At 36.6% G+C, this 22,761-nt stretch overlaps 1 protein-coding gene across 1 annotated transcript in view; it reads right to left on the bottom strand.

The window, feature by feature from the left end:
- Nucleotides 1–504: 504 nt before the first annotated feature.
- The window catches only part of RBBP8 (RB binding protein 8, endonuclease), an 82,286-nt gene continuing 60,029 nt past the window's right edge, over nt 505–22,761 (bottom strand). The window contains exons 14-19 of the mRNA XM_082640414.1: nt 21,791–21,908; nt 12,227–12,367; nt 8,034–8,103; nt 4,876–4,972; nt 1,993–2,134; nt 505–694 (exon numbers count right to left, since the gene is read on the bottom strand). Of these exons, the coding sequence (XP_082496540.1) occupies nt 597–694; nt 1,993–2,134; nt 4,876–4,972; nt 8,034–8,103; nt 12,227–12,367; nt 21,791–21,908 (666 nt within the window). The 3' untranslated portion in view covers nt 505–596. The remainder of the gene's footprint in view (nt 695–1,992; nt 2,135–4,875; nt 4,973–8,033; nt 8,104–12,226; nt 12,368–21,790; nt 21,909–22,761) is intronic.

The raw sequence follows: 22,761 nt of genomic DNA, 5'->3' as shown, positions 1-22,761 counted from the left end.
GGATGTTAATTTATAGTACGTGGCAAAGGAAAAGTTGATATTTGTAGTCACCTTGAAAGGAATTCACTACCGAGGAGTTCTTCATTTCAAGTCAGTGAAAGAAAGAAGCTGGAAAGTTAAAAGGATTATTAAGATTTAGCCTTTTAAAAGACAGGAATGCCAGACATTGGAACGACCTACATAAGAGCAACTTGATTAAGAGCATAAAAATCTATGTTAACATGAAGTCATTGCTGAATGTGAGTACCAAGGGAAGATGGAGTAAATGATCCGAAAGGCAACAAATCAGACTACAACTATCATATTTTCAAAATTGTAATTAGGTGTTACCAAATAAAGTAATAAACAACTTTTAACTTAGAGTGCAAAATAAAAGCACCTTATTATTTTAAAGGTGCAAAAGCAAGAAAATATGACATAAACATCCATTTTTAAATAGTCATCTGTGTGATGGGTAAATGCTATTTCAAAACATTTTCAATAGAAAAATGATTTATAAATCAGTTTTCAGAAGATCAAAAAAAATCAATGTTTAATACCAACTTTAACTATAAATAAAAAGAATATTGTCATCTCTCCTGTTTTTGCTTCAACATTTATGTCTTCTGCTCTTTGCCTTTTGGAGAAAATATTGCATTGTAAGGCTGCCGTCTTTTTGGACGAGGACAAGGATCAAGATCTTCTTTAATGTAACCTTACAAATAAATCACAAATTTAGAAAACAATATCTGCAACATATTTCAGCATATATCCAGTAAACGTCTCATTTAAAGCCTTTTAAGTTCATATGATTTTTCTATTAGCTGGTTGTGCTGATTAATGATTTCACTACTTAGCATCAATTTTCTCATTTATACTAAAAACAATAGCAAACATTTATCAAATGTGCTGTATACATTACCTAGGATAACTCTCACACTCCTCTGCAGCAGCTTCCACTGTGCCTATTTCACAGCTGAGCTAATGGAGACCCAGGGAAGTTTGATAACTCGCTCAAGTTCCCAAAGCTAGGAAGTAGGAAAGCTGGCGCCCTGCCCAAGATCTAACTCCAGAAACAGAGCACTTAAGCACTTTCCTATTCTGCCTCCCATTGGTTGCAAATGGGGACAAAAACATGAACTTTTTACTATTATGATAACTTCCAGGTGCTTATCAAAAAGACTTTTTTCAGTAGCTATTTGTTGAGATGACACGTCCTTATATTCTTCAGACTATTCGATTCTCCTAAGGTGTCTCCATTCACGTAGTTTTCAGGGGAGGATTCTGCTCTGCCACACCCCTAGGCCATATTAGGGGTACAAGCACAGGCTCTATCCAGACTGTCTAATTCTATTTGATGACCAAGCAGAGACATCATGTCAAAGAGGACTTGTTAATGGTGAAAGTGGAAGTATGGTAATAGCTGTAAGAGACTTTGCATCTTTTAGAAAAACTTATCACTAAATATCTCGAGCTTTAAAGCTGCATACGTTCTCAAATTACATTAAATGTAAGTGCTGTATTTGAAGGGGCTAGTTGCATGTCAACAGTCTCCCAAACAAACAAAAGTCCTTTTTACTCAAATATGTTTTACAAATAATTAGCATTCTGAATAGTGAGGTTTTAACATCTAAAATTCAGGGTAGTCTCTTTAAAAAAAAAAAAAGATGCTTTTCAACAATATAACTTTGCTGGCAACTTTTGTAAAGTTATGAGAAGTCATTTTGATGACTGGATAAAACAGAAATTACTTTCTGAAATTTGAATGATAAAGGAGGATAATGCATACACAATCCCATTAAAGTGCTTCTAAACAATCTATGATTCCAGTGAAGTTATCTGAAGAGTTGAAAGTTAAGTCTTTATCTTTACAAAATTGTATTTATGTCACAAAACTGGCACCCAACTTACAGCAGAAGGTAGAGAACCATGGAGAAAAAGTTTAGTGTTTAGACTCGGGTATACACAGTATTAAAAAAAAAAGTTCCAAAATGTTACAATCTGTATTCTCACCTCTTTCCATACAAGTCTGAGTGGAAGGAAAACCAACTTCCCAGAAATTCTCTGGTGTGTTGGGTGGAATGTAGCGAAATCGGTGTCTTGAGCAGGAAGCCAACTTCTTTTCTCTTTCTTCTGCTGGAAAATCTGCATAATACTGATAATAAAACTGGTGAGTTTTCCACTTAGGAATAATAAATGGAGTGTTATGCTTACTGGTTATAAACTAGAAGCTAAGTAGACTTATTCAGGATGCTAAGGAAACTGAATTCTCACTGATAATATTAGTAATACTATCTCTAAGTAAATTACTATATAAATTACTAATAATAATTAGTGCTGGTCTGTGAAATGTTTGCTCCATAAAGAAAAGGAGCCTGTATCACAATGTAAAAAAACATACTGCTTCCTGCATCAGTAAAGTCTTACAAGTAAAAAAAACATGCCAGCTGAACTTTACAGCGTCCTTAGTGGTACAGCTGATTTATATACTAGTGCAAACTCTTCATTTTTCTCAGACCAGTAACAAGAAGGCCAAGGCCTGCACTCTGAATAGCGCATTTCTCAATTGTTATTTGAATATAACGTGTGTTTTGAAGTAATTTTCCTTTCACTACAATTTTTTAAAATAAAAATTTAGCTTTGAATGTTGTAGGCTTCACGACTTCCCCTTTTAAACTAGATCTTTCAATTAGGATCAAAGGCATATTACTTTTTGCAAGTGTGATCATAAAGAACCTGAACTTCATGCAAAGAAAGATAAAACTTTTATGTGAAAACGATACCGGTCTTCAAGCTCTAGATCTAAAGAAAATAAAGCAGTAGTGTAGAGTTTAATAGAACACAGATGATACGATCACATAATCCAGCTAATTCCATTTTACACTTGAGGAACTGAAAATCAAATTGATAATTCACCAAAGATATCACCTATTAAAAGTGGCAGACTTAGGACTATAATTTTTTTGAACTAAAGGTTTCTAATATATTTTTCTTTTACATAGATTAATTAAAGGTTTTAGAGTATCTCTGAAACTTTTTTGGGGGAGGGTATCTTTTTCTTCGTTCTCATTGCCATGAATATATGCCTTTGTTACCTTAGCCTGGGAACTGCCCTTAGAGAATCATGGTTATCAGTCAATGTTAGAGAAACATTGCCACCAAATTACAACATATTTGAAAACAACAGTAGGCTAGTGTAGCTGTTAACGCAGCAAGCAAGCAGAAGAGTGTTAGAAGATAAAGTCAGAGAGGAGGTGGGGTGGGAGATAATGGCTTTGATACCATTTCTTAGAGAGGAAGACAACTAAGGATTTGGGGCAGAAAAGTGACATGATTTAACTTTTATTCTAAAAAGATCATTTGGAAAAAAGACCATTCATTGCTGTGTTGAAAGTACAATCAATAGGATTTGCTGATAGGTCCATTACTGAGATATGAAAGAAAAAAGCAGGTAACTACAAGATGTCTGGTTTAAACTAGAGAAGAATGGACATATAAAAGGCTCAGAGGTAAGGTTTGAGAATTGGAGATAGAAACTGTGTTTGCTTTAGGACACGTGAAATTTGAGGTGACTATTAGCCACGTGTACATTGCATATTCCACATGTGGAATAGGCAATGGGAAAAATTTAGGAACTGTAATTGTAAGCATATAGACAATATTTAAATACATGGGACTGGCACTTTCACTCCTGGTCATGAGGGAGTAACAGGGAACAGAATTACTCTCCACCTTAAAAAACTGAAAAAATGTAGTAAAATGCATGAAACAGTGTTTTCAGAGACTGGATAACAGTACAAAAAGTGACTCCTGAGAGAAGGAAAGGAAATTAACAGTGTTTCCAGCAAAAGAGTTTTTTCTCACTAGTAGTAATAGCTCCAATTAGAACTAAAAACTGGAGGTTTATTTAGTATAGACCATATTCCTTAATTAAGAAATCATGATACATTCGTGTTATGATAACTCATGATACAGGAGGAGGTTTTGCTTGTATCACCAAACTGCTTTCCAAAATAGTGATCTCAACTTACACTCCCACTGTTAGTACATGACAGCATTTTTCTCGCCAAATGCTTACCTGCACTGTAACCTATTCATACATAACTTTAATGTGCTTGGTTATCAAATTCTCTAGCCATAGCTTTTAAGAAGAAAATTTAAAAGGGGAAGTACATTGCTGGAAGCAGGGATCCAACAGCTAAAGGATAGCAAGGGAAGAAATAAAAACAGTAAGTTTCAAAAAGACACAGAACCTGCCTAGCACTATTTATTAAGAGGACAATTAGTACAATCTACTTCAAGATATACTATCTAGTCCAAGACACCCAATGTATAAAAGGAAAATACAATTGTGTTTTAAGGATGAAGGAGAGCCTATTCATCACATTTTGTTTAGAAAGGAAAATGTTTGGGGAAAAAGAGCTTATGGTGGTACCAGTTATTTAGAAAAAACAATTATGAGTACATCTCATTTCCTGAGAGTGCTGGTGTTTAAGTAAAAAATAAAATAGCCAAGTTTCCAACTAAAATGTCAAAATTTTGCCCAAATAGTATATGTATTAGAGCCTCTGCTGTAACATAACACAAAGTAAAAAAATTAAAAGATATACAAATAAATATAGAAAAGACAAATGGCACAAATGTCTTAAGCTGGAAATAAGAACTACTGCTTAGGCTCCAGATTCACTCAGAGAATCTAAGAGAAATTGAGGGCTTTTGTTTTCATCTATATCTCTCAGGTCCCAGCCAGTATGTATAGTCTATGTATTCATTCTGTTATTCCTGGCTCAAACTTGTTTCTAGATACAAATACGGTTTGTATATGTAATTTTTAAATCACGCATATAAAGCCATCTTTAAAAAAACCCAAATGACAGTATTTACCTTAGTACTTACAATTTCACATTCCTTACATGTGTGTCCAGGCAATTTTCTTCTTTCTTCTTTTTTCCGGACCACCTCAATATGAGGAAAATTTTGTAAGCTAGTCTCTCTGGGGGGAAAATGAATTAAATTTATCTGTTACTATAGAGAGCTTTTGTTTAGGTTTTAAATTAGCAAAGGTGAGCATCCAGAGGAGAAATAATCCCAAAACATTCATTCATTTTATTTGAAATGCTTCCTCAGAATGTGAAAAAAAAACAAGCATGTCTTCATTCACTCTCCACTGAAATATTAAGTATTTTACATATTACATAGTATTTTACATATCAGGTATTTTTATAGGTATTTTTCTCTAACTGAAAAAGATAACTATTACTTCCTATTTTTGCCTCTGGCTGGATGAAAATAATTATTAGGTTGGGAGGTAAAATATAAAATAACCTAATCATAAAGGAATGCTGTATTATTAAACTCAGGAATAGCTATTCTATAACATAACTGAGAGAATACTGCCTGTTAACTTGGTTTCTAGTACTAAAACCCCATAAATCAGGGCTAACCTACTCCTCCCTAAAGAACAAATTCATTTGTTTGCATGTCATTTACTGTTTTCTCCAACAATTTCTTTTGTTGCTTCCGTCTACCTTAAATTCTTCAAAATATTAGGCACAATTATCATTTGTGCTTGTCCTTAAAGACAAAGATTCTATTGTGAGCCACTGGAAACCTAGGAAGGGTCAAAGCCACTGAGGTGTGGATTGATGAGGTATATAGTTCTTTGGTAAGAAAAAGCAATCAGGAAGCATGGAACATTTCTTTATTAATATACATGCATCCTACTTTAAAAAGCCCAATATAGAAAACTCCAAATTTACAAGTAAATGAAGACTTACGTAACACCATATACATTTGTTTATAATAGAAACATCACCAGTGAACTTAAACAGTCTGACTCACAAAAACTGACTTTTAAAATAACCTGTTGGTAACACATCTATTCCTTTGAGTTATTTTGATAGTTGGCAAGAACTGTTCTTCAAAAAAAAGCTTTAAATGCTCTATTTCAAAACATATCAGGTTATATAGGTCCTTTTTGTGTTTAAATCCAACAACTCTCTGGAGCAACCGGTAAATTAAAAAAGACCAAGAAACAACAGATTAAAAAAATATTGCCATGACTATACTTTCTTTCAAATAGTTTATGGAATCTTAGGTTTATATAGAATATAATTTAGCCATATCCTTTCCTCTGAATCTATTCTGTTTCTGTAGTGTACTATAACGCAGCAGGGAATCCACTAGTAGACTGGCAGTTGCAGTAGACACCAAGCATCACCTAAAAGGTTACTAAGCTTCTTGTCACTGACATAACACAACCCATCTTCCCAGGGTTTGCTAGTACTCTCAGTGGGGAAAGGGACCACACTAACTCTGAGACGTATACTATCCCTACATCTTTACCCACGTCCTGCATCTCCAGCTATCTAATGGTTTTAGAATAAATAAAACTACTCATGTATTTTTTTAAAAGTTAGTGAACCTATGGGACTTCCCTGGTGGTCCAATGGTTAAGAATCCACCTTCCAATGCGGGGGACACAGATTCGATCCTTGGTCGGGGAACTAAGATCCCACATACTGCGGGGCAACTAAGCCCATGTGCCAAAACTAATGAGCCCACATGTCTCATCTAGAGAGTCTGCGTTCCGCAGACTACAGAGCCCAAGCACTCTGGAGCCCGTGCGCCACAACGAAAGAGAAGCCCATACGCCACGATGAAGATCCGACACAGCCAAAAATAGAAAAAAAAAAAAAAAAAAAAAACAAGTTAGTGAACCTGTATTAGAAACATCTGAAATGACAGTTCTTACTCTGCAATCTTACTTCTAGGAATCTATTCCAAAGATGCACAGGCAAAAATTTGAAGAGAATGCACAAGGCTATTCACTGTAGCATTATGCATGCTAGCATAACGGTAAACAACCCAAATGCTCATTGCTAGGGAATAAACTATGGTACAAACAACAAAATACCATGAAATTAAAAAAAGAAACGAGGCATATCACTATATACTACTATGAGTGATTTCCAGGACATGTAGTTAAATGAAAAAAGGAAAGTAGAGAAAAGCATATATAGCATTCTACCATTTGTATAGAGGAGAGAGTACAATTATCTACATCTACATCAATTTCAAGATATATAGATAGAAATTTGCTTTTACTTTTTAAAATGGATGGAAAACCATAAATTTTTAACAAATGGTTATGTGTGTAGGAATAGGAAGCTATCAAAATGAAGGGGACTTCAGAATAGAAGACAGACTTCTGAATATACCGTTTTGCAGCCTCTGGTATCATATACATAATTCCCTTAATTTTAAAGAAAGAATTAAAGATAAAAGGAAACAACTTCTAAAAAATCAAAAGCAAAATAACACAAACATGGATACTGGGTTGGTGGCACAACTACAGTGAAAATAATTATCCTAAGTGACCTGAAAACACAGTGATTTGACTGTACCTTTCTGATGGGATATATCGTAAGGACAAAAAGACTCAAAAAAGTCTTAAACCATTTTCATAAATCATGTTATTCGTGATAGTTTGAATTATTCTGAGACTGTTCTGTGGAATCAAGTTAAATGAAGAATGATGTTAGTGGCACTGAGAAGTGGGATTTTCAGTAAGCGGGGAACTAGATACAGATGTAACAGAGGAGGTTACAGAGAAATCCTGTAGTCCTGAACTTGAAGCTATCAGTATGAGCACATGTAGTTTATCTTAAAAAACAAAAACTTTACTTCTAACTCTGTCCACCTAAAAGGTCCAGAAACAATGGCTAACTGGAGCAATGAGCAACCCCAGCAGTCAGACTACGGCCTAAATACTGTTAAACTAGGGCTCCTGGAGAAATGACAGATTCCAGCCTATGGCAGGAGCCTAGAACATCTTCTCATACCAGAGCAAGGAAGCTATGAAAGACAGCTAGAGTAGTGTCCATTCAAAGAGGCTTTTATACCTGAGTTCCATTTTTGTTATGGTCATAAAGTAAATGATTTAGATTCTGTTTTAACCAAAGTAGCAATTTTAATAGGTCAGAGATCCTCTGACAAAGATAGCTCTGTGGTACTTCCAATCACATTGCTGGTATTAACCAAGGCCAACTTACCTTTCATCATCTTTAAAATATGGCTCCACAAATGCTTTCTGTTTGACTTTATCTTGTTTATCACCAGGAGCTGTAAACAAAACAACCATACCACAAACTGAATGTAGAACTTACTTAGAAATAATTAGCTTTTTTGGGGGAAAAAAAGGACATATACCAAAACTTCTATTTTTATTGGGTTTCATACTCTGGTCCCTAGGCAATTAGTTTAAATTTTCTATAACTAATTCCTTCCTTTCTTTTTCATCTGCATAATAAGGAGACTGCTGATTATCTCACCTAAGAATTACTAAAGAGATAAAAATCATAACTATCAAAGTATTTTAGACTTTAAAAGAACTACTCAGATGCCCATTATCATCTGGCACCAAACAACAAATAACAAGATGGCTTTTAATCTGTTCACTTATTAGTCCCGTTGATTTTTATAATGTGTCTTTAAGGTAGCTGATAACTAGGAAATAAAAATATTTTAAAATTTTATCAGAATATTGGTGACAAAAGAAGAACTAGAGCCCATGGACGTGAATCCCAAGTTGTCTAGACTCAAATAGCTAACCGCTATCATCTGTTCAAATAATCAAAATTTACTGAGCATTGTGCTAAGTTCTGGACATAAAATGTAGAACAGGAGAGACCAGGTCTCCTGTCCTCACAGAGTTTACATTGCAGTGAGGGAAACAGACATTAAGCAAGCAGACAGCTAAGGCTACCTGAACATGTAAGGTAATAACTGATGAATACAGAGAAGTCAGCCGTGAGAAGAGGTACGAATGGGGAATGTTCTAGGTAAAGGTCCTCGATGGCAAAAAGTTTGGCACATTATAAGAAGAGGAGGATAGTGTGGTTGAGATTTAGCAAAAAAGGGAAGTGTTGGGGAAGATGAGGCTGGGGTGGGGGTGGGGTGGGGGGAGTGGGCAGGTACCAGATCATGATGGGACTTGGAGGCCAAGAGAAGGAGTTTGAATTTTGTTGCAAGTGCAGTGGGAAGCCACTGAAGACTTCTAAATATTATCTACTTTATTGAGGCATAATTTACATACACGGATTTTAAGTGTATTATGATGAATTTTGACAGATGTATATTCCAGTGTAACTGCTACTACCCAAATCGAGACAGAGAACATTCCCATGAAAGTTTCCTATTCCATTGTTTCTCATGCACAAGAATGTTCTCTTATGTCTCTCCCTCCCCAACAATCACTGATTTAATTTCTATCACCATAGCTTAGTTATGTCTGTTTTAGAGCTTCATATCAATGAGACTATATAGTATGTATTCTTTTTCATCTTGTGCATTTGTCTAGCTCAACAGGTTTTGGAGACTGATCCATATTGATGAGTCTAGTAGTTCCCTCCTTTTTATTGTGAAGTAGTATTCTATCATGAGTATACCACAATTTATTCACCTGCTGATGGACATTTGGGTTGTTTCCAGTTTTGACCTATTACAAATAGCACTGCTATGAACATTCTTGAACACATCTTTCCGTGAACATATTTTTCTTGGGTATATACCTAGGAGTGGAATTGCTGGGTCACAACACAGGTATATGCTTAGCTCTTATAAAATACCGACAACTTCAATAAAGCTGTTAAAAAACCCCTGCTGAACTGTTTTCCAAAGTATAGTCAATTTTCTACTCCACCAACAATGCATGAGAGTTCCAGCTGCTCTTCACACTTGCTAATGCTAGATGTTAGCAATCTTTTTAACCATTTCTGGGGGTGTGAAGTGTTATCACCATCCCTGACTGTCCAAGAATGTTGATCGTCTTTTCGCGTGCTTATTGGCCATTCAAATATCTTCTTATCATTGAAGGATTTTTAAGCAAGAATACAATCCAACTTAAATTTAAACTAAATCACTTTTAATTCTCTGTAGACTGGGCTAGAGATAAGAGATACATAAAAAGACCAGTTAGGAGGCCTGGAATAGAACAGGTAGAAATCAGAGTGGCTGAGACCAGGTAGTGGCTACAGAGATGGAGAGAAGTGAAGTGTTATGAAATATATTTTGGAGATACTGCTGCCAGGGTATTAGACTGGGCATGAAGGTCAGGTGAAAGAAGTCAAATATGACTCCCACATTTCCATCTTTAGTAAATGGGAGGATAGTTACTGAGGCTTAATGAAACCCAGAAAGGCACAGGAAGATCAAATTTGGGTAGAAAAATTAAGATTTCTAATTGGAATATATTAATTTTAAGGTGCTTATAAGATGTCCAGTATGTAACTGGAATAAAGTCTGCGGTTCAGAAGAGAAAGGATGAGGCTGGGAGTAATGAATACGTAGAAACGTCTTTTTCACTTGTCTTACAGAACAGCACATACTCTCGTGTTCTTCCTACTTCATAGCTGCACCTCCTTCTCAGTTTCCTTTGCTGGTTTCTTCTTTGTTTCTCTGACCTTTTAAAGTTGCCATACCCTAGAGGTCAGAACTTGAAATACTCCTCTTTTCTATTTATATTCAATTCTTGGGTGTTCTCACTCAGTGCCATGACTTTCAGCTCCATCTACTTGCTGTTCACCTCCTGCCCACTAAATCATTTTTTTTTATTCTGGATTTCCTGTCCAAACTTGATACATGTCAACTGCCTACAAACACCTCCACTTGAATATCTAGTAAGTACTAACATGTCCAGAACTGAGCTTTTGATATCCTGGCCCGAAACCTACTCCTTCCTATGAGGGAAGACTAGGTAGAATTTTGTGATATGGGGGTCTAGAAAATGAAATAAATGGACAGAAAGTCCTAAATTCTATGCCTGAGTGACTGGGAAAAATAAAAACGTCTGAAAGGTTACTTGGTAGGAAATAAATGGAACTTGGTTTAGGTATCTTAAGTTTAAGCTGTTGAAGAGACGCAAAAGTAGGATTACTAAGAAATACAGGGCTGGGATTCACTGGAGAAATCAAACTAGAGATGCAGATTTGGAGTTTTATTTTCAGAGGTAATTTAATAAAAGCATGAGAGAAAATGAGTGTGAGGAAGAAAACAGTGTCTTGGGGATACTCTTGGAAACAGAAGTTGCCAGAGATCAGAAGAGCAGTGCAGCATTGCCAAAAAAGCTAAGTGAGAAGAAATTCTTGGATGTTCAGTGTGAAAAGCAACTTAAAAAAAAAAGAAATTAATAATTATACCTTATAAAAGAATATCTTTTTTAAGTGAAACCAATTTGCAAAGGGCTTGGGGAGGAAAATGAATTGAACAGTTGTGAATTTTTTTTGTTTGTTTTTTGCGGTACACAGGCCTCTCACTGTTGTGGTCTCCCGTTGCGGAGCACAGGCTCCGGACGCGCAGGCTCAGCAGCCCTGGCTCACGGGCCCAGCCGCTCCGTGGCATGTGGGATCTTCCCGGACTGGGGCACAAACCCGTGTCCCCTGCATCGGCAGGCGGACTCCCAACCACTGTGCCACCTGGGAAGCCCAACAGTTGTGAATTTTTATCACGAAATTTGCTTGATCAAGTTTTTGCCATGGACTGAGCAAACAAAAGCATGCTGTTATGTATCTTTGGTTAAGGTCTCATCCTGTGGGCTGTCACTTTAAAAAGCACAAGGAAAACATAATCAAGATAGATTTATACTCAATGCTTTGACTATTGTCATAGCAGAAGTTGTGCTCATTTAAGCCACTATAAAACCACCGTTGCACTAAATTAAAAAGTATGACCGTTTTACTCACAGTAAGAAAATGAGATATTTAGCAAGAATTTTAACTAATTTTCAATTCAGATTATCTACTTAAGAGTTTCACTTAGACTGTTCTTCTTTTGATTGCTATCCTACATTATAAATTACTGCTTCTAATAAAACAGATCTGAAGACGGCAGATATAGTATTTTATCTGGGAAGGTAAAGTATTCAAGCAGGTAACAGGTCTGAATTTTCTGCAAAACTTCCTCTTTTCACTCAATTACAATAATTCACTTAATTATGGTATCACTTAACAAACAATTTTCTCAAAACTTTTATAAGCTGAGTGAAAGGTTCGTAGGATCCTCTGAACTATTTTTGGTAACTCTTCTATTAATCTAAAATTGTCTTTAAAAAAACTGGAAAAAAATTTATTCAAGAAGCATGAAACTTGGTTAAGATACCTCATTAAGCCTCTGTTTAATAAGCATGATGACTTAATTTACTAAACTCAGTGTACTGGAAAAATCATAATTAGAAAGGAAAGTGCCTTACAGTTTGGTTTTTTTGTAGCAGTTGACAACTCCTCTTCATCTGCTACTTGGGGGAAGCTATCCACCAAACAGGATTCATATTCTTCATGTGTAGTCCGATCAAACATATCTTCCAAGGTATCATTCATTTTTCTTTCTCCATCTGTGTGAAACAGCATTGGCTTAGGCAACAAGCAAGCTTTTTGCTTTCTATGTAGACCAATGTGAAACTTGTAGGAACTGCCACAAAGTAATTCAGATGTGTATGAGGCAAGAGTACACCCCAAGCCTGGGTAGTTACTGCACATTTATAAAGGTTTTATGTTATGCCTTCAAATGTCCTTTACTCATGTCAAGAGAATGCTAGTTTTTGTTACTGTCATTATAAATGTTTAAAAAGTCTTTTTCTCTCTATCCGCTCATGTATCAATATAATTCATACTAAACCAAAAGGAGCTACCGAAAGGAATGGTGAGGAACAGAAAACACAGCATAATAAATGGTGAAAAATATGAAGTTTAAATAAACTATAAATAACTGACATCAAGATCTCTATAGAGTTTTGTTTACCTGCTTATTTTTCTAATGTGGTAGCAAAAAAAGTATTTTCTTGCATTATCATTAACACTTGGAAGTTCAGTGTTAGAGAAATAATGAATTCAATTCCATATTTGATCTGCAAAGTGCTAACTTCATCTTCAGAGTACTAACTACATTTCCATTATTTAACTATATTTTTAAAAACACCAGTTTACTAAAAATAGAAATAGATTCAGTTGGCTAACAAATATGACAAAACTGAAGCCTACCAAGATTACTCTATATAAAGTAACTACCACCTCCCCCCATGCAGACTCTCTGGCACCTCACCCCGTTTTATCTTTCCCTAGCACTTGCCATCATCTAGCATACCATACTTGTTTGTTTTTTCCCTATTACAATGTAAGCTCCACGAGGTAGGTACTTTTGTTCTGTTCACTATTATCTCCAATTCCTGATACAGAACTGTGTCTTGATAATTACTGAGTGATTAAACATTTGTTCATTTTTCATTTTGAGGGTCAAATCTGTAAGTAAAAATAACTTCTATGTGCCAGGCAGTATTCTAGGCATTCCCAAAGCATTCCATGTATGCTGTTAGTAAATCACAATAAGTTAATGATTTATTTTTTTGCGGGTCAGACTTCTGATTGTAAAGTGCTTGAGGACAGAGACCATATCCTTATTGATCTTTCTATCATAGCATCTACTAAGTCTAACACAGAGTAGAGATATAAAAATCAGTTTTTGACTTGAAATAGTAGTAATTGGAAGTTTAATGGTATGCTTCATCTTTAACCAATTCTAAGTATGAAAAAGATCTACTTTATGGGTAAAATGGGCAGACTGTTTTTTTCCAAGTATGGGCTCAACAATATCTCCTATTCCATTTGCTCTTCTTATAATGTGATCTTGGAACTCCTCCTACTGAGCAACTTCTGAGTCCAGATCATAAAAATACCATGCACTTCTACCTTGCTCTGTGGGGATGCTCACTCTGGGAACCTAGTGTCCAAGTAATGAGGAAGCTCAAATTAACCCATGTGGAAAGACTATATGGAGAAGCCCTGAGACTGAATAAGGAGAGAGAGAGATGCGAAGTATCTCCCATCTGTCTAGCCCTCTGCTGTTCCGGCTCCAGCCACCGTCTGTCTAGCACTGCATGAGACCCGGAGATAGAACCACCCAGCCCAGACCTTCCTGAATTCCTGAGGCACAGAAACTATGAAAGATAAGAAAATGGTTGTTGTTCTAATCCTCTAAATTACTGGAGTGACTTATTTTTCAGCAATAGTACTCACAACACCTTAGTCAAAATTATCTAGGTAATTTTAGTTTAAGTCCTAGTTAAACTCATTAGTTTAAGTTCTGGTTTCACCTCCATATGATACTTGCTTCAAATATATTTGGGAAACTATCATCTTCTTAGATTAACTACATAAATTTGAAGCGAAAGTTGTCATACTTCGTTTTTCCCTTTTCTACAAAACTGAGGAAAACATTATCAGGAACTGGTCCCAGGAAAAAACTAATCTTAAAAGCAAAGTCATCTTCTTAAGAAGAAAGTTATTTAAGCATCATTTATTATAAAAAGACAATAAATCACTGTTAAGGTTTACTTTTCTTTTTTTCCAACATCTTTATTGGAGTATAATTGCTCTACAATGGTGTGTTAGCTTCTGCTGTATAACAAAGTGAATCAGCCATACGTATATACATATCCCCATATCCCCTCCCTCTTGCATCTCCCTCCCACCCTCCCCGTCTCACCCCTCTAGGTGGTCGCAAAGCACCAAGCTGATCTCTCTGTGCCATGCAGCTGCTTCCCACTAGCTATCTATTTTACATTTGGTAGTGTATATATGTCCATGCCACTCTCTCACTTTGTCCCAGCTTACCCTTCCCCCTCCCCGTGTCCTCAAGTCCATTCTCTACGTCTGCATCTTTATTCCTGTCCTAGGTTCTTCAGAACATTCTTTTCCTTTTCTTAAAGATTCCATATATATGTTAGCGTACGGTATTTGTTTTTCTCCTTCTGACTTAAGTAAGTATTTCACTCTGTATGACAGACTGTAGGTCCATCCACCTCACTACAAATAACTCAATTTCATTTCTTTTTATGGCATTGTATATATGTGCCACATCTTCTTTATCCATTCATCTGTTGATGGACACTTAGGTTGGTCCCATGTCCTGGCTATTGTAAATAGAGCTGCAATGAACATTGTGGTACATGACTCTTTTTGAATTATGGTTTTCTCAAGGTATATGCCCAGTAGTGGGATTGTTGGGTCGTATGGTAGTTCTATTTTTAGTTTTTTAAGGAACCTCCATACTGTTCTCCATAGTGGCTGTATCAATTTACATTCCCACCAACAGTGTAAGAGGGTCCCTTTTCTCCACACCCTCTCCAGCATTTACTGTTTGTAGATTTTTTGATGATGGCCATTCTGACTGGTGGGGGGTGATACCTCATTGCAGTTTTGATTTGCATTTCTCTAATGATTAGTGATGTTGAGCATCCTTTCATGTGTTTGTTGGCAATCTGTATATCTTCTTGGGAGAAATGTCTATTTAGGTCTTCTGCCCAATTTTTGATTGGATTGTTTTTTTGATATTGAGCTGCTTGTATATTTTGGAGATTAATCCTTTGTTAGTGCTTCGTTTGCAAATATTTTCTCCCATTCTGAGGGTTGTCTTTTCGTCTTGTTTATGATTTCCTTTGCTGTGCAAAAGCTTTTAAGTTTCATTAGGTCCCATTTGTTTATTTTTGTTTTTATTTCCCTTTCTCTAGGAGGTGGGTCAAAAAGGATCTTGCTGTGATTTATGTCATACAGTGTTCTGCCTATGATTTCCTCTAAGAGTTTTATAGTATCTGGCCTTACATTTAGGTCTTTAATCCATTTTGAGTTTATTTTTGTGTATGGTGTTAGGGAGTGTTCTAATTTCATTCTTTTACATGTAGCTGTACAGTTTTCCCAACACCACTTATTGAAGAGGCTGTCTTTTCTCCATTGTATACTCTCTTTTTTTTTTTTTTTGGTATGCGGGCCTCTCACTGTTGTGGCCTCTCCCGTTGCGGAGCACAGGCTCCGGACGCACAGGCTCAGTGGCCATGGCTCACGCGCCCAGCCGCTCTGCAGCATGTGGGATCTTCCTGGACTGGGGCACGAACTCGTGTCCCCTGCATCAGCAGGCGGACTCTCAACCACTGCGCCACCAGGGAAGCCCCATTGTATACTCTTGCCTCCTATATCAAAGATAAGGTGATCATATGTGCATGGGTTTATCTCTGGGCTTGCTATCCCGTTCCACTGATCTATATTTCTGTTTTTGTGCCAGTACCATATTGTCTTGATTACTGTAGCTTTGTAGTATAGTCTGAAGTCAGGGAGCCTGATTCCTCCAACTCCGTTTTTCTTTCTCAAGATTGATTTGGCTATTTGGGGTCTTTTGTTGTTTCCATACAAATTGTGAAATTTTTTGTTCTAGTTCTGTGAACAATGTCATTGGTAGTTTGACAGGGATTGCACTGAATCTGTAAATTGCTTTGGTTAGTATAGTCATTTTTACAATGTTGATTCTTCCAATACAAGAACATGGTATATCTCTCCATCTATCTGTATCGTCTTTAATCTTTTATGAGTGTCTTAGAGTTTTCTGCATACAGGTCTTTTGTCTCCTCTTCTTTTTGTTGCAGTGGTAAATGGGAGTGCTTCCTTAATTATTCTTTCAGATTTTTCATTGTTAGTGTATAGGAATGCAAGAGATTTCTGTGCATTAATTCTGTATCCTGCTACTTTACCAAATTCATTGATTAGCTCTAGTAGTTTTCAGGTAGCATCTTTAGGATTCTCTGTGTATAGCATCATGTCATCTGCAGTGACAGTTTTACTTCTTCTTTTCTGATTTGGATTCCTTTTATTTCTTTTTCTTCTCTGCTATGGCTAAAACTTCCAAAACTATGTTGAATAATGGTGGTGAGAGTGGACAACCTTGTTTTGTTCCTGATGTTAGTGGAAATGGTTTCAGTTTTTCACCATTGAGAATGATGTTGGCTGTGGGTTTGTCATATATGGCCTTTATTATGTTGAGGTAAGTTCCCTCTATGCCTACTTTCTGGAGGGTTTTTATCATAAATGGGTGTTGAATTTTGTTGAAAGCTTTTTCTGCATCTATTGAGATGATCATATGGTTTTTCTCCTTCAGTTTGTTAATATGGTTTATCACATTGATTGATTTCCGTATACTGAAGAATCCTTGCGTTCCTGGGATAAACCCCACTTGATCATGGTGTATGATCCTTTTAATGTGCTGTTGGATTCTGTTTGCTAGTATTCTGTTGAGGATTTTTGCATCTATGTTCATCAGTGATATCGGCCTGTATTCTTTTTTTTGTGACATCTTTGTCTGGTTTTGGTATCAGGGTGATGGTGGCCTCACAGAATGAGTTTGGGAGTGTTCCTCCCTCTGCTATATTTTGGAAGAGTTTGAGAAGGATAGGTGTTATATCTTCTCTAAATATTTGATGGAATTTGCCTGTGAAGCCATCTGGTCCTGGGCTTTTGTTTGTTGGAAGATGTTTAATCACAGTTTCAATTTCAGTGCTTGTGATTGGTCTGTTTATATTTTCTATTTCTTCCTGGTTCCGCCTTGGAAGGTTGTGCTTTTCTAAGAATTTGTCCATTTCTTCCAGGTTGTCTACATGATTGGAATATAGGTGCTTGCAGTAATCTCCCATGATTCTTTGTATTTCTGCAGTGACAGTTGTTACTTCTTTTTCATTTCTAAATCTATTGCTTAGAGTCTTCTCCCTTTTTTTCTTGATGAGTCTGGCTAAAGGTTTATCAATTTTGTTTATCTTCTCAGAGAACCATCTTTAATTTTATTGATCTTTGCTGTCATTTCCTTCATTTCCTTTTCATTTATTTCTAATCTGATCTTTATGATTTCTTTCCTTCTGCTAACTTTGGGGGTTTTTTTGTTCTTCTTTCTTTAACTGCTTTAGGTGTAAGGTTAGGTTGTTTGAGATTTTTCTTGTTTCTTGAGGTAGGATTTTATTGCTATAAACTTCCCTCTTAGAACTGCTTTTGCTGCGTCCCATAGGTTTTGGGTCATCATGTTTTCATTGTTATTTGTTTCTAGGTATCTTTTGATTTCCTCATTGATTTCTTCACTGATCTCTTGATTACTTAGTAGTGTACTGTTTAGCCTCCATATGTTTGTATTTTTTACAGTTTTTTTTTTCCCTGTAATTGATATCTAGTCTTATAGTGTTGTGGTCAGAAAAGATACTTGATATGATTTCAATTTTCTTAAATTTACCAAGGCTTGATTTGTGACCGAAGATATGATGTATCCTGGAGAATGTTCCGTGAGCACTTGAGAAAAAGTATGCTGCTGGTTTTGGATGGAATATCCTAGAAATATCAATTAAGTCCATCTTGTTTAATGTGTCATTTAAAGCTTGTGTTTCCTTATTTATTTTCCATTGGATGATCTGTCCATTGGTGAAAGTGGGGTGTTAAACGTCCCCTACTATTATTGTGTTACTGTTGATTTCCCCTTTTATGGCTGTTAGCATTTGCCTTATGTATTGAGGTCCTCCCATGTTGGGTGCATAAATATTTACAATTGTTATATCTTCTTCTTGGATTGATCCCTTGATCGTTATGTAGTGTCCTTCTTTGTCTCTTGCAACAGTCTTTAAAGTCTATTTTGTCTGATATAAGAATTGCTACTCCAGCTTTCTTTTGATTTCCATTTGCATGGAATATCTTTTTCCTTGCCCTCACTTTGAGTCTGTATGTGTCCCTAGGTCTGAAGTGGGTCTCTTGTAGGCAGCATATATATGAGTCTTGTTTTTGTATCCATTCAGCCAGTGTATATCTTTTGGTTGGAGCATTTAATCCATCTACATTTAAGGTAGTTATCAATGTGTATGTTCCTATTACCATTTTCTTAATTGTTTTGGGTTTGTTATTGTAGGTCTTTTCCTTCTCTTGTGTTTCCTGCCTAGAGAAGTTCCTTTAGCATTTGTTGTAAAGCTGGTTTGGTGGTGCTGAATTTTCTTAGCTTTTGTTTGTCTGTAAAGGTTTTAATTTCTCTGTCAAATCTGAATGATATCCTTGCTGGGTAGAGTAATCTTGGTTGTAGGTTTTTTCCTTTCATCTTTTTAAGTATGTCCTGCAGCACCCTTCTGGATTGCAGAGTTTCTGCTGAAAGATCAGCTGTTAACCTTATGGGGATTCCCTTGTATGTTATTTGTTGCTTTTCCCTTGCTGCTTTTAATATGTTTTCTTTGTATTTAATTTTTGATAGTTTGATTAATATGTGTCTTGCTGTGTTCTCCTTGGATTTATCCTGTATGGGACTCTCTGTGCTTCCTGGACTTGACTATTTCCTTTCCCATATTAGGTAAGTTTTCAAGTATAATCTCTTCATATATTTTCTCAGTCCCTTTCTTTTTCTCTTCTTCTTCTGGGACCCCTATAATTCGAATGTTCGTGCATTTAATGTTGTCCCAGAGGTCTCTGAGGCTGTCCTCAATTCTTTTCATTCTTTTTTCTTTATTCTGCTCTGCAGTAGTTATTTCTACTATTTTATCTTTCAGGTCACTTTTCCGTTCTTCTGCCTCAGTTATTCTGCTATTGATTCCTTCTAGAGAATTTTTAAATTCATTCACTGTGTTGTTCATCATTGTTTGTTTGCTCTTGAATTCTTCTAGGTCCTTGTTACACGTTTCTTGTAATTTTCTCCATTCTATTTCCAAGATTTTGGATCTTTATTATCATTACTCTGAATTCTTTTTTCAGGTCGACTGCCTATTTCCTCATTTGTTTGGTTGGGTGGGTTTTTACCTTGCTCCTTCATCTGCTGTGTGTTTCTCTTTTTCGCTTAACTTACTGTGTTTGGGGTGTGTTCGCAGGCTGCAGGTTCGTAGTTCCTGTTGTTTTTGGTGTCTGCTCCCAGTGGGTAAGGTTGGTTCAGTGGGTTGTGTAGGCTTCCTGGTAGAGGGGACTGGTGTCCGTGTTCTGGTGGATGAGGCTGGATCTTGTCTTTCTGGTGGGTAGGATCGCGTCTAGTGGTGTTTTTGGGGGTCTGTGAACTTAGCATGATTTCAGACAGCCTCTCTGCTAATGGGTGGGGTTGTGTTCCTGTCTTGCTAGTTGTTTGGCATGGGTTGTCCAGCACTGGAGCTTGCTGGCCGTTGAGTGGAGGTAGGTCTTAGCGTTGAGACGAAGACCTCTGGGAGGGCTCTTGCCGACTGATATTACGTGTGGCCGGGAGATCTCTGGTGGACCAATGTCCTGAACTCGGCTCTTCCACCTCAGAGGCTCAGGCCTGACAGCTTCCTAGAGCACCAAGACCCTGTCAGCCACATGGCAGGAGAAGGTGGGCCATGAGTTGGGTGTCAGCCACTGCCCTGTTGTAGCTCTGTCACAGCTGTCTCCAGAGGTCACCCAGATACATTGGGTTATTCCACCATTCCTCAGAACTTGCACATGCCTGTCTGGGATTTGTAGATGTCCTCCTGATACTCTTGATTGAAATACCTTGCATTCATGGTGGTGAGAGATATGCTAATAGTGTTGGTTCTATTCAGTTCAGAGACTGGGACAGTCTGAGCCTTCATGTGGCCAAGTCAGGAGCAGCTGGCCAACAGTCCCAAAGTGATAACATGTCAGATTCCAAAAAGGCTTTCTGCAGCGCCAGAGCAGTAGTCCCAAGCAGCTGCTCAGCTGCAGCACTCTGACCGGGGAACTCGGTGGGACCCTCAAACGAGGATTTCTGCCAGCCATAGAGCCTGACTTGCCCACCCAGGCAAGGAGCTGAGGAGAGCATCTTCCGGCCCCGTCTCACCAGAGGAGCGGACACCTGGTTAAGGTTTACTTTTAATAGGTATTGTCCTCTCAACATAGGCAGCCAGGTACTTGATTGTATGGATATTATTACTCAAGAACAAAGAATTAAGGCAAAGGCTATTAAACTTTTCTCTCACTTACTGCATTTGGGGCAGCAAGAGATAACGTGTTTCTTAAGAAGCAAGGATAAGACTGGCTGTTTTACTACTGGGCCCTAAGCAGGTAGACTAGAGAATATTCAGCAGAAGATGCACACACCGTCTGAATGTCCTCAATTTCTAAGAGACGATCATTGGAAAAGGCCTCTGCTTTTAGCCCTGCATCCTCACGTGGCAGGTCCTAACTCTTTAACACATAAGGGTGATGAATGACAACTATTCCCAGTCTAGCTGATCTCATGTCATATGCCTCTGTAGTTAGGAATGTTGCTAAGGTGGTGCCAAATGAAATCCTTCCATTGTTCCCATCTCTTTCAGAAAATCAAGGCTTTAGATGAAGAATTAACAGTTTCTCACTACAAAGGGTTATAGACTCCTAGTTTTGCCAAATCTCCTTTTCTATAGAAGTAGAATATGGCAGTCACTCACTCATCATATACACTATCATTCTTAGTTTACTGCTAATTTGCAAATCTATACTAATACTTCTCAGTGGAATCCTCCCTTTTTTTCCTTATCAAATTGCTTTGGAAAATAGTATTTCTAAAACAGGACTCTCAAGATTCCCTTTACAACTTTTATAAAAAAATTATCTAAACCAGGGATCAGGAAACTTTTTCTTAAAGGGTCAGACAGTAAATATTTTAGGCCCGTGGGGCCATAAGGTCTCTGCAGAAACTACTCAGCTCTGCTGCTGTGTTCAACAAGCAGCCATAGGCAATAAATAAACGAGTGAGGCTGGGTTCCAGTAAAACTTTACTTACAAAACTGGCAGCTGGCTGTAGTTTGCTGACCCCTGGAAACAACTTGAATTCTTTTGGAAATAAAATTATTTTTACTAAAGATTTTTTTCCTGAAATATTGACACTAAGCTTTACTAAAGAGAAATCTAGTGTTAGCAGAACAGGGGGAAAAAAAAAACTAGTTTATGGTGAAGAGGTCACTTATACTCATCAGTGCAATGGTATGTCTATAAACTTCCCTCCACATTTGTATTAAAATTTAAAAAAAATGAAATCTTACTTGGACTTTTTTCTCTCTTCTGCTCTTGATTCTTCATTTTTAAAAGCATAGTTTCACTAACCAATGTACAGTCCATGTCCACTGTCTCTCCTCCTGCTAATCTTGACTGACTGCCATCCTGAATAAATATTTAAAAATTCAAAATTTTAACAATCCTTCCTTTACGGCCTAATGTTTACTTTTTTGGGGGTGGGGTAAAATATACATAACATAAATGTTACCATTTTAATCATTTTTTAAGTGTACACTTACATTTCAGTAGCATTAAGTAATATTTACCTTTACCCTTTAGGAATATAGATACATTTAGGTTTAAATGCCTATAAACCATTTTTAGCTTTGATATACAAGCATTGTCTCTCAAGCCTAGGAAAAGGACTGCTGCCAAGCATGAGAGAACTATGAGTTACCATGATCCCTGGAGCTTCCTTTCTTCCCTAATCTGCTTCACAGAAATGAACATCAGTGTACACTAAGAACAAAAGTTCACAAGTCAAATTTGATTTCTTAATGGATATTTATTACTCTAGCAACTGTTAAATACTTTATTAATATGTTACCAAGTGAAAGAGAACTTCTCAAACTATGAAGAACCTAAATACAAACCAAAAAATTTATTTCTGCTATGAATTTTAATGAAAAAATACAGAGTATTTTAAAAAATTAGCCAACTGGGAAAAATGAAATTTTTTTCTTGAAGGTATATTATTTTAAGTTAATCAATGCATATGACAGATTATTTTGATAAAAACTAAAACTATTTAAAATATGTAATTAGCATTTTACATTATTTTAAAACTATATTTTTCAGCAAAGTTCTGTAAAGTCAGAAAGTATTATTATTATTATTATTACACTTTCAAAAATACCATAATGTTGGCATAGTAAGTGTTATTATTTCATAGTTTTCTGAATAAATACATGAAGGCTCTAAGAGGTATGTGATTCCCTCAAGGTCACAGAGTGAGTCA

The sequence above is a fragment of the Mesoplodon mirus genome (assembly GCF_964341445.2).
Source record: "Mesoplodon mirus genome assembly, chromosome: 13".
Taxonomy (NCBI): Eukaryota; Metazoa; Chordata; class Mammalia; order Artiodactyla; family Ziphiidae; genus Mesoplodon; species Mesoplodon mirus.
This window is presented reverse-complemented; position numbering and strand designations above follow the sequence as displayed.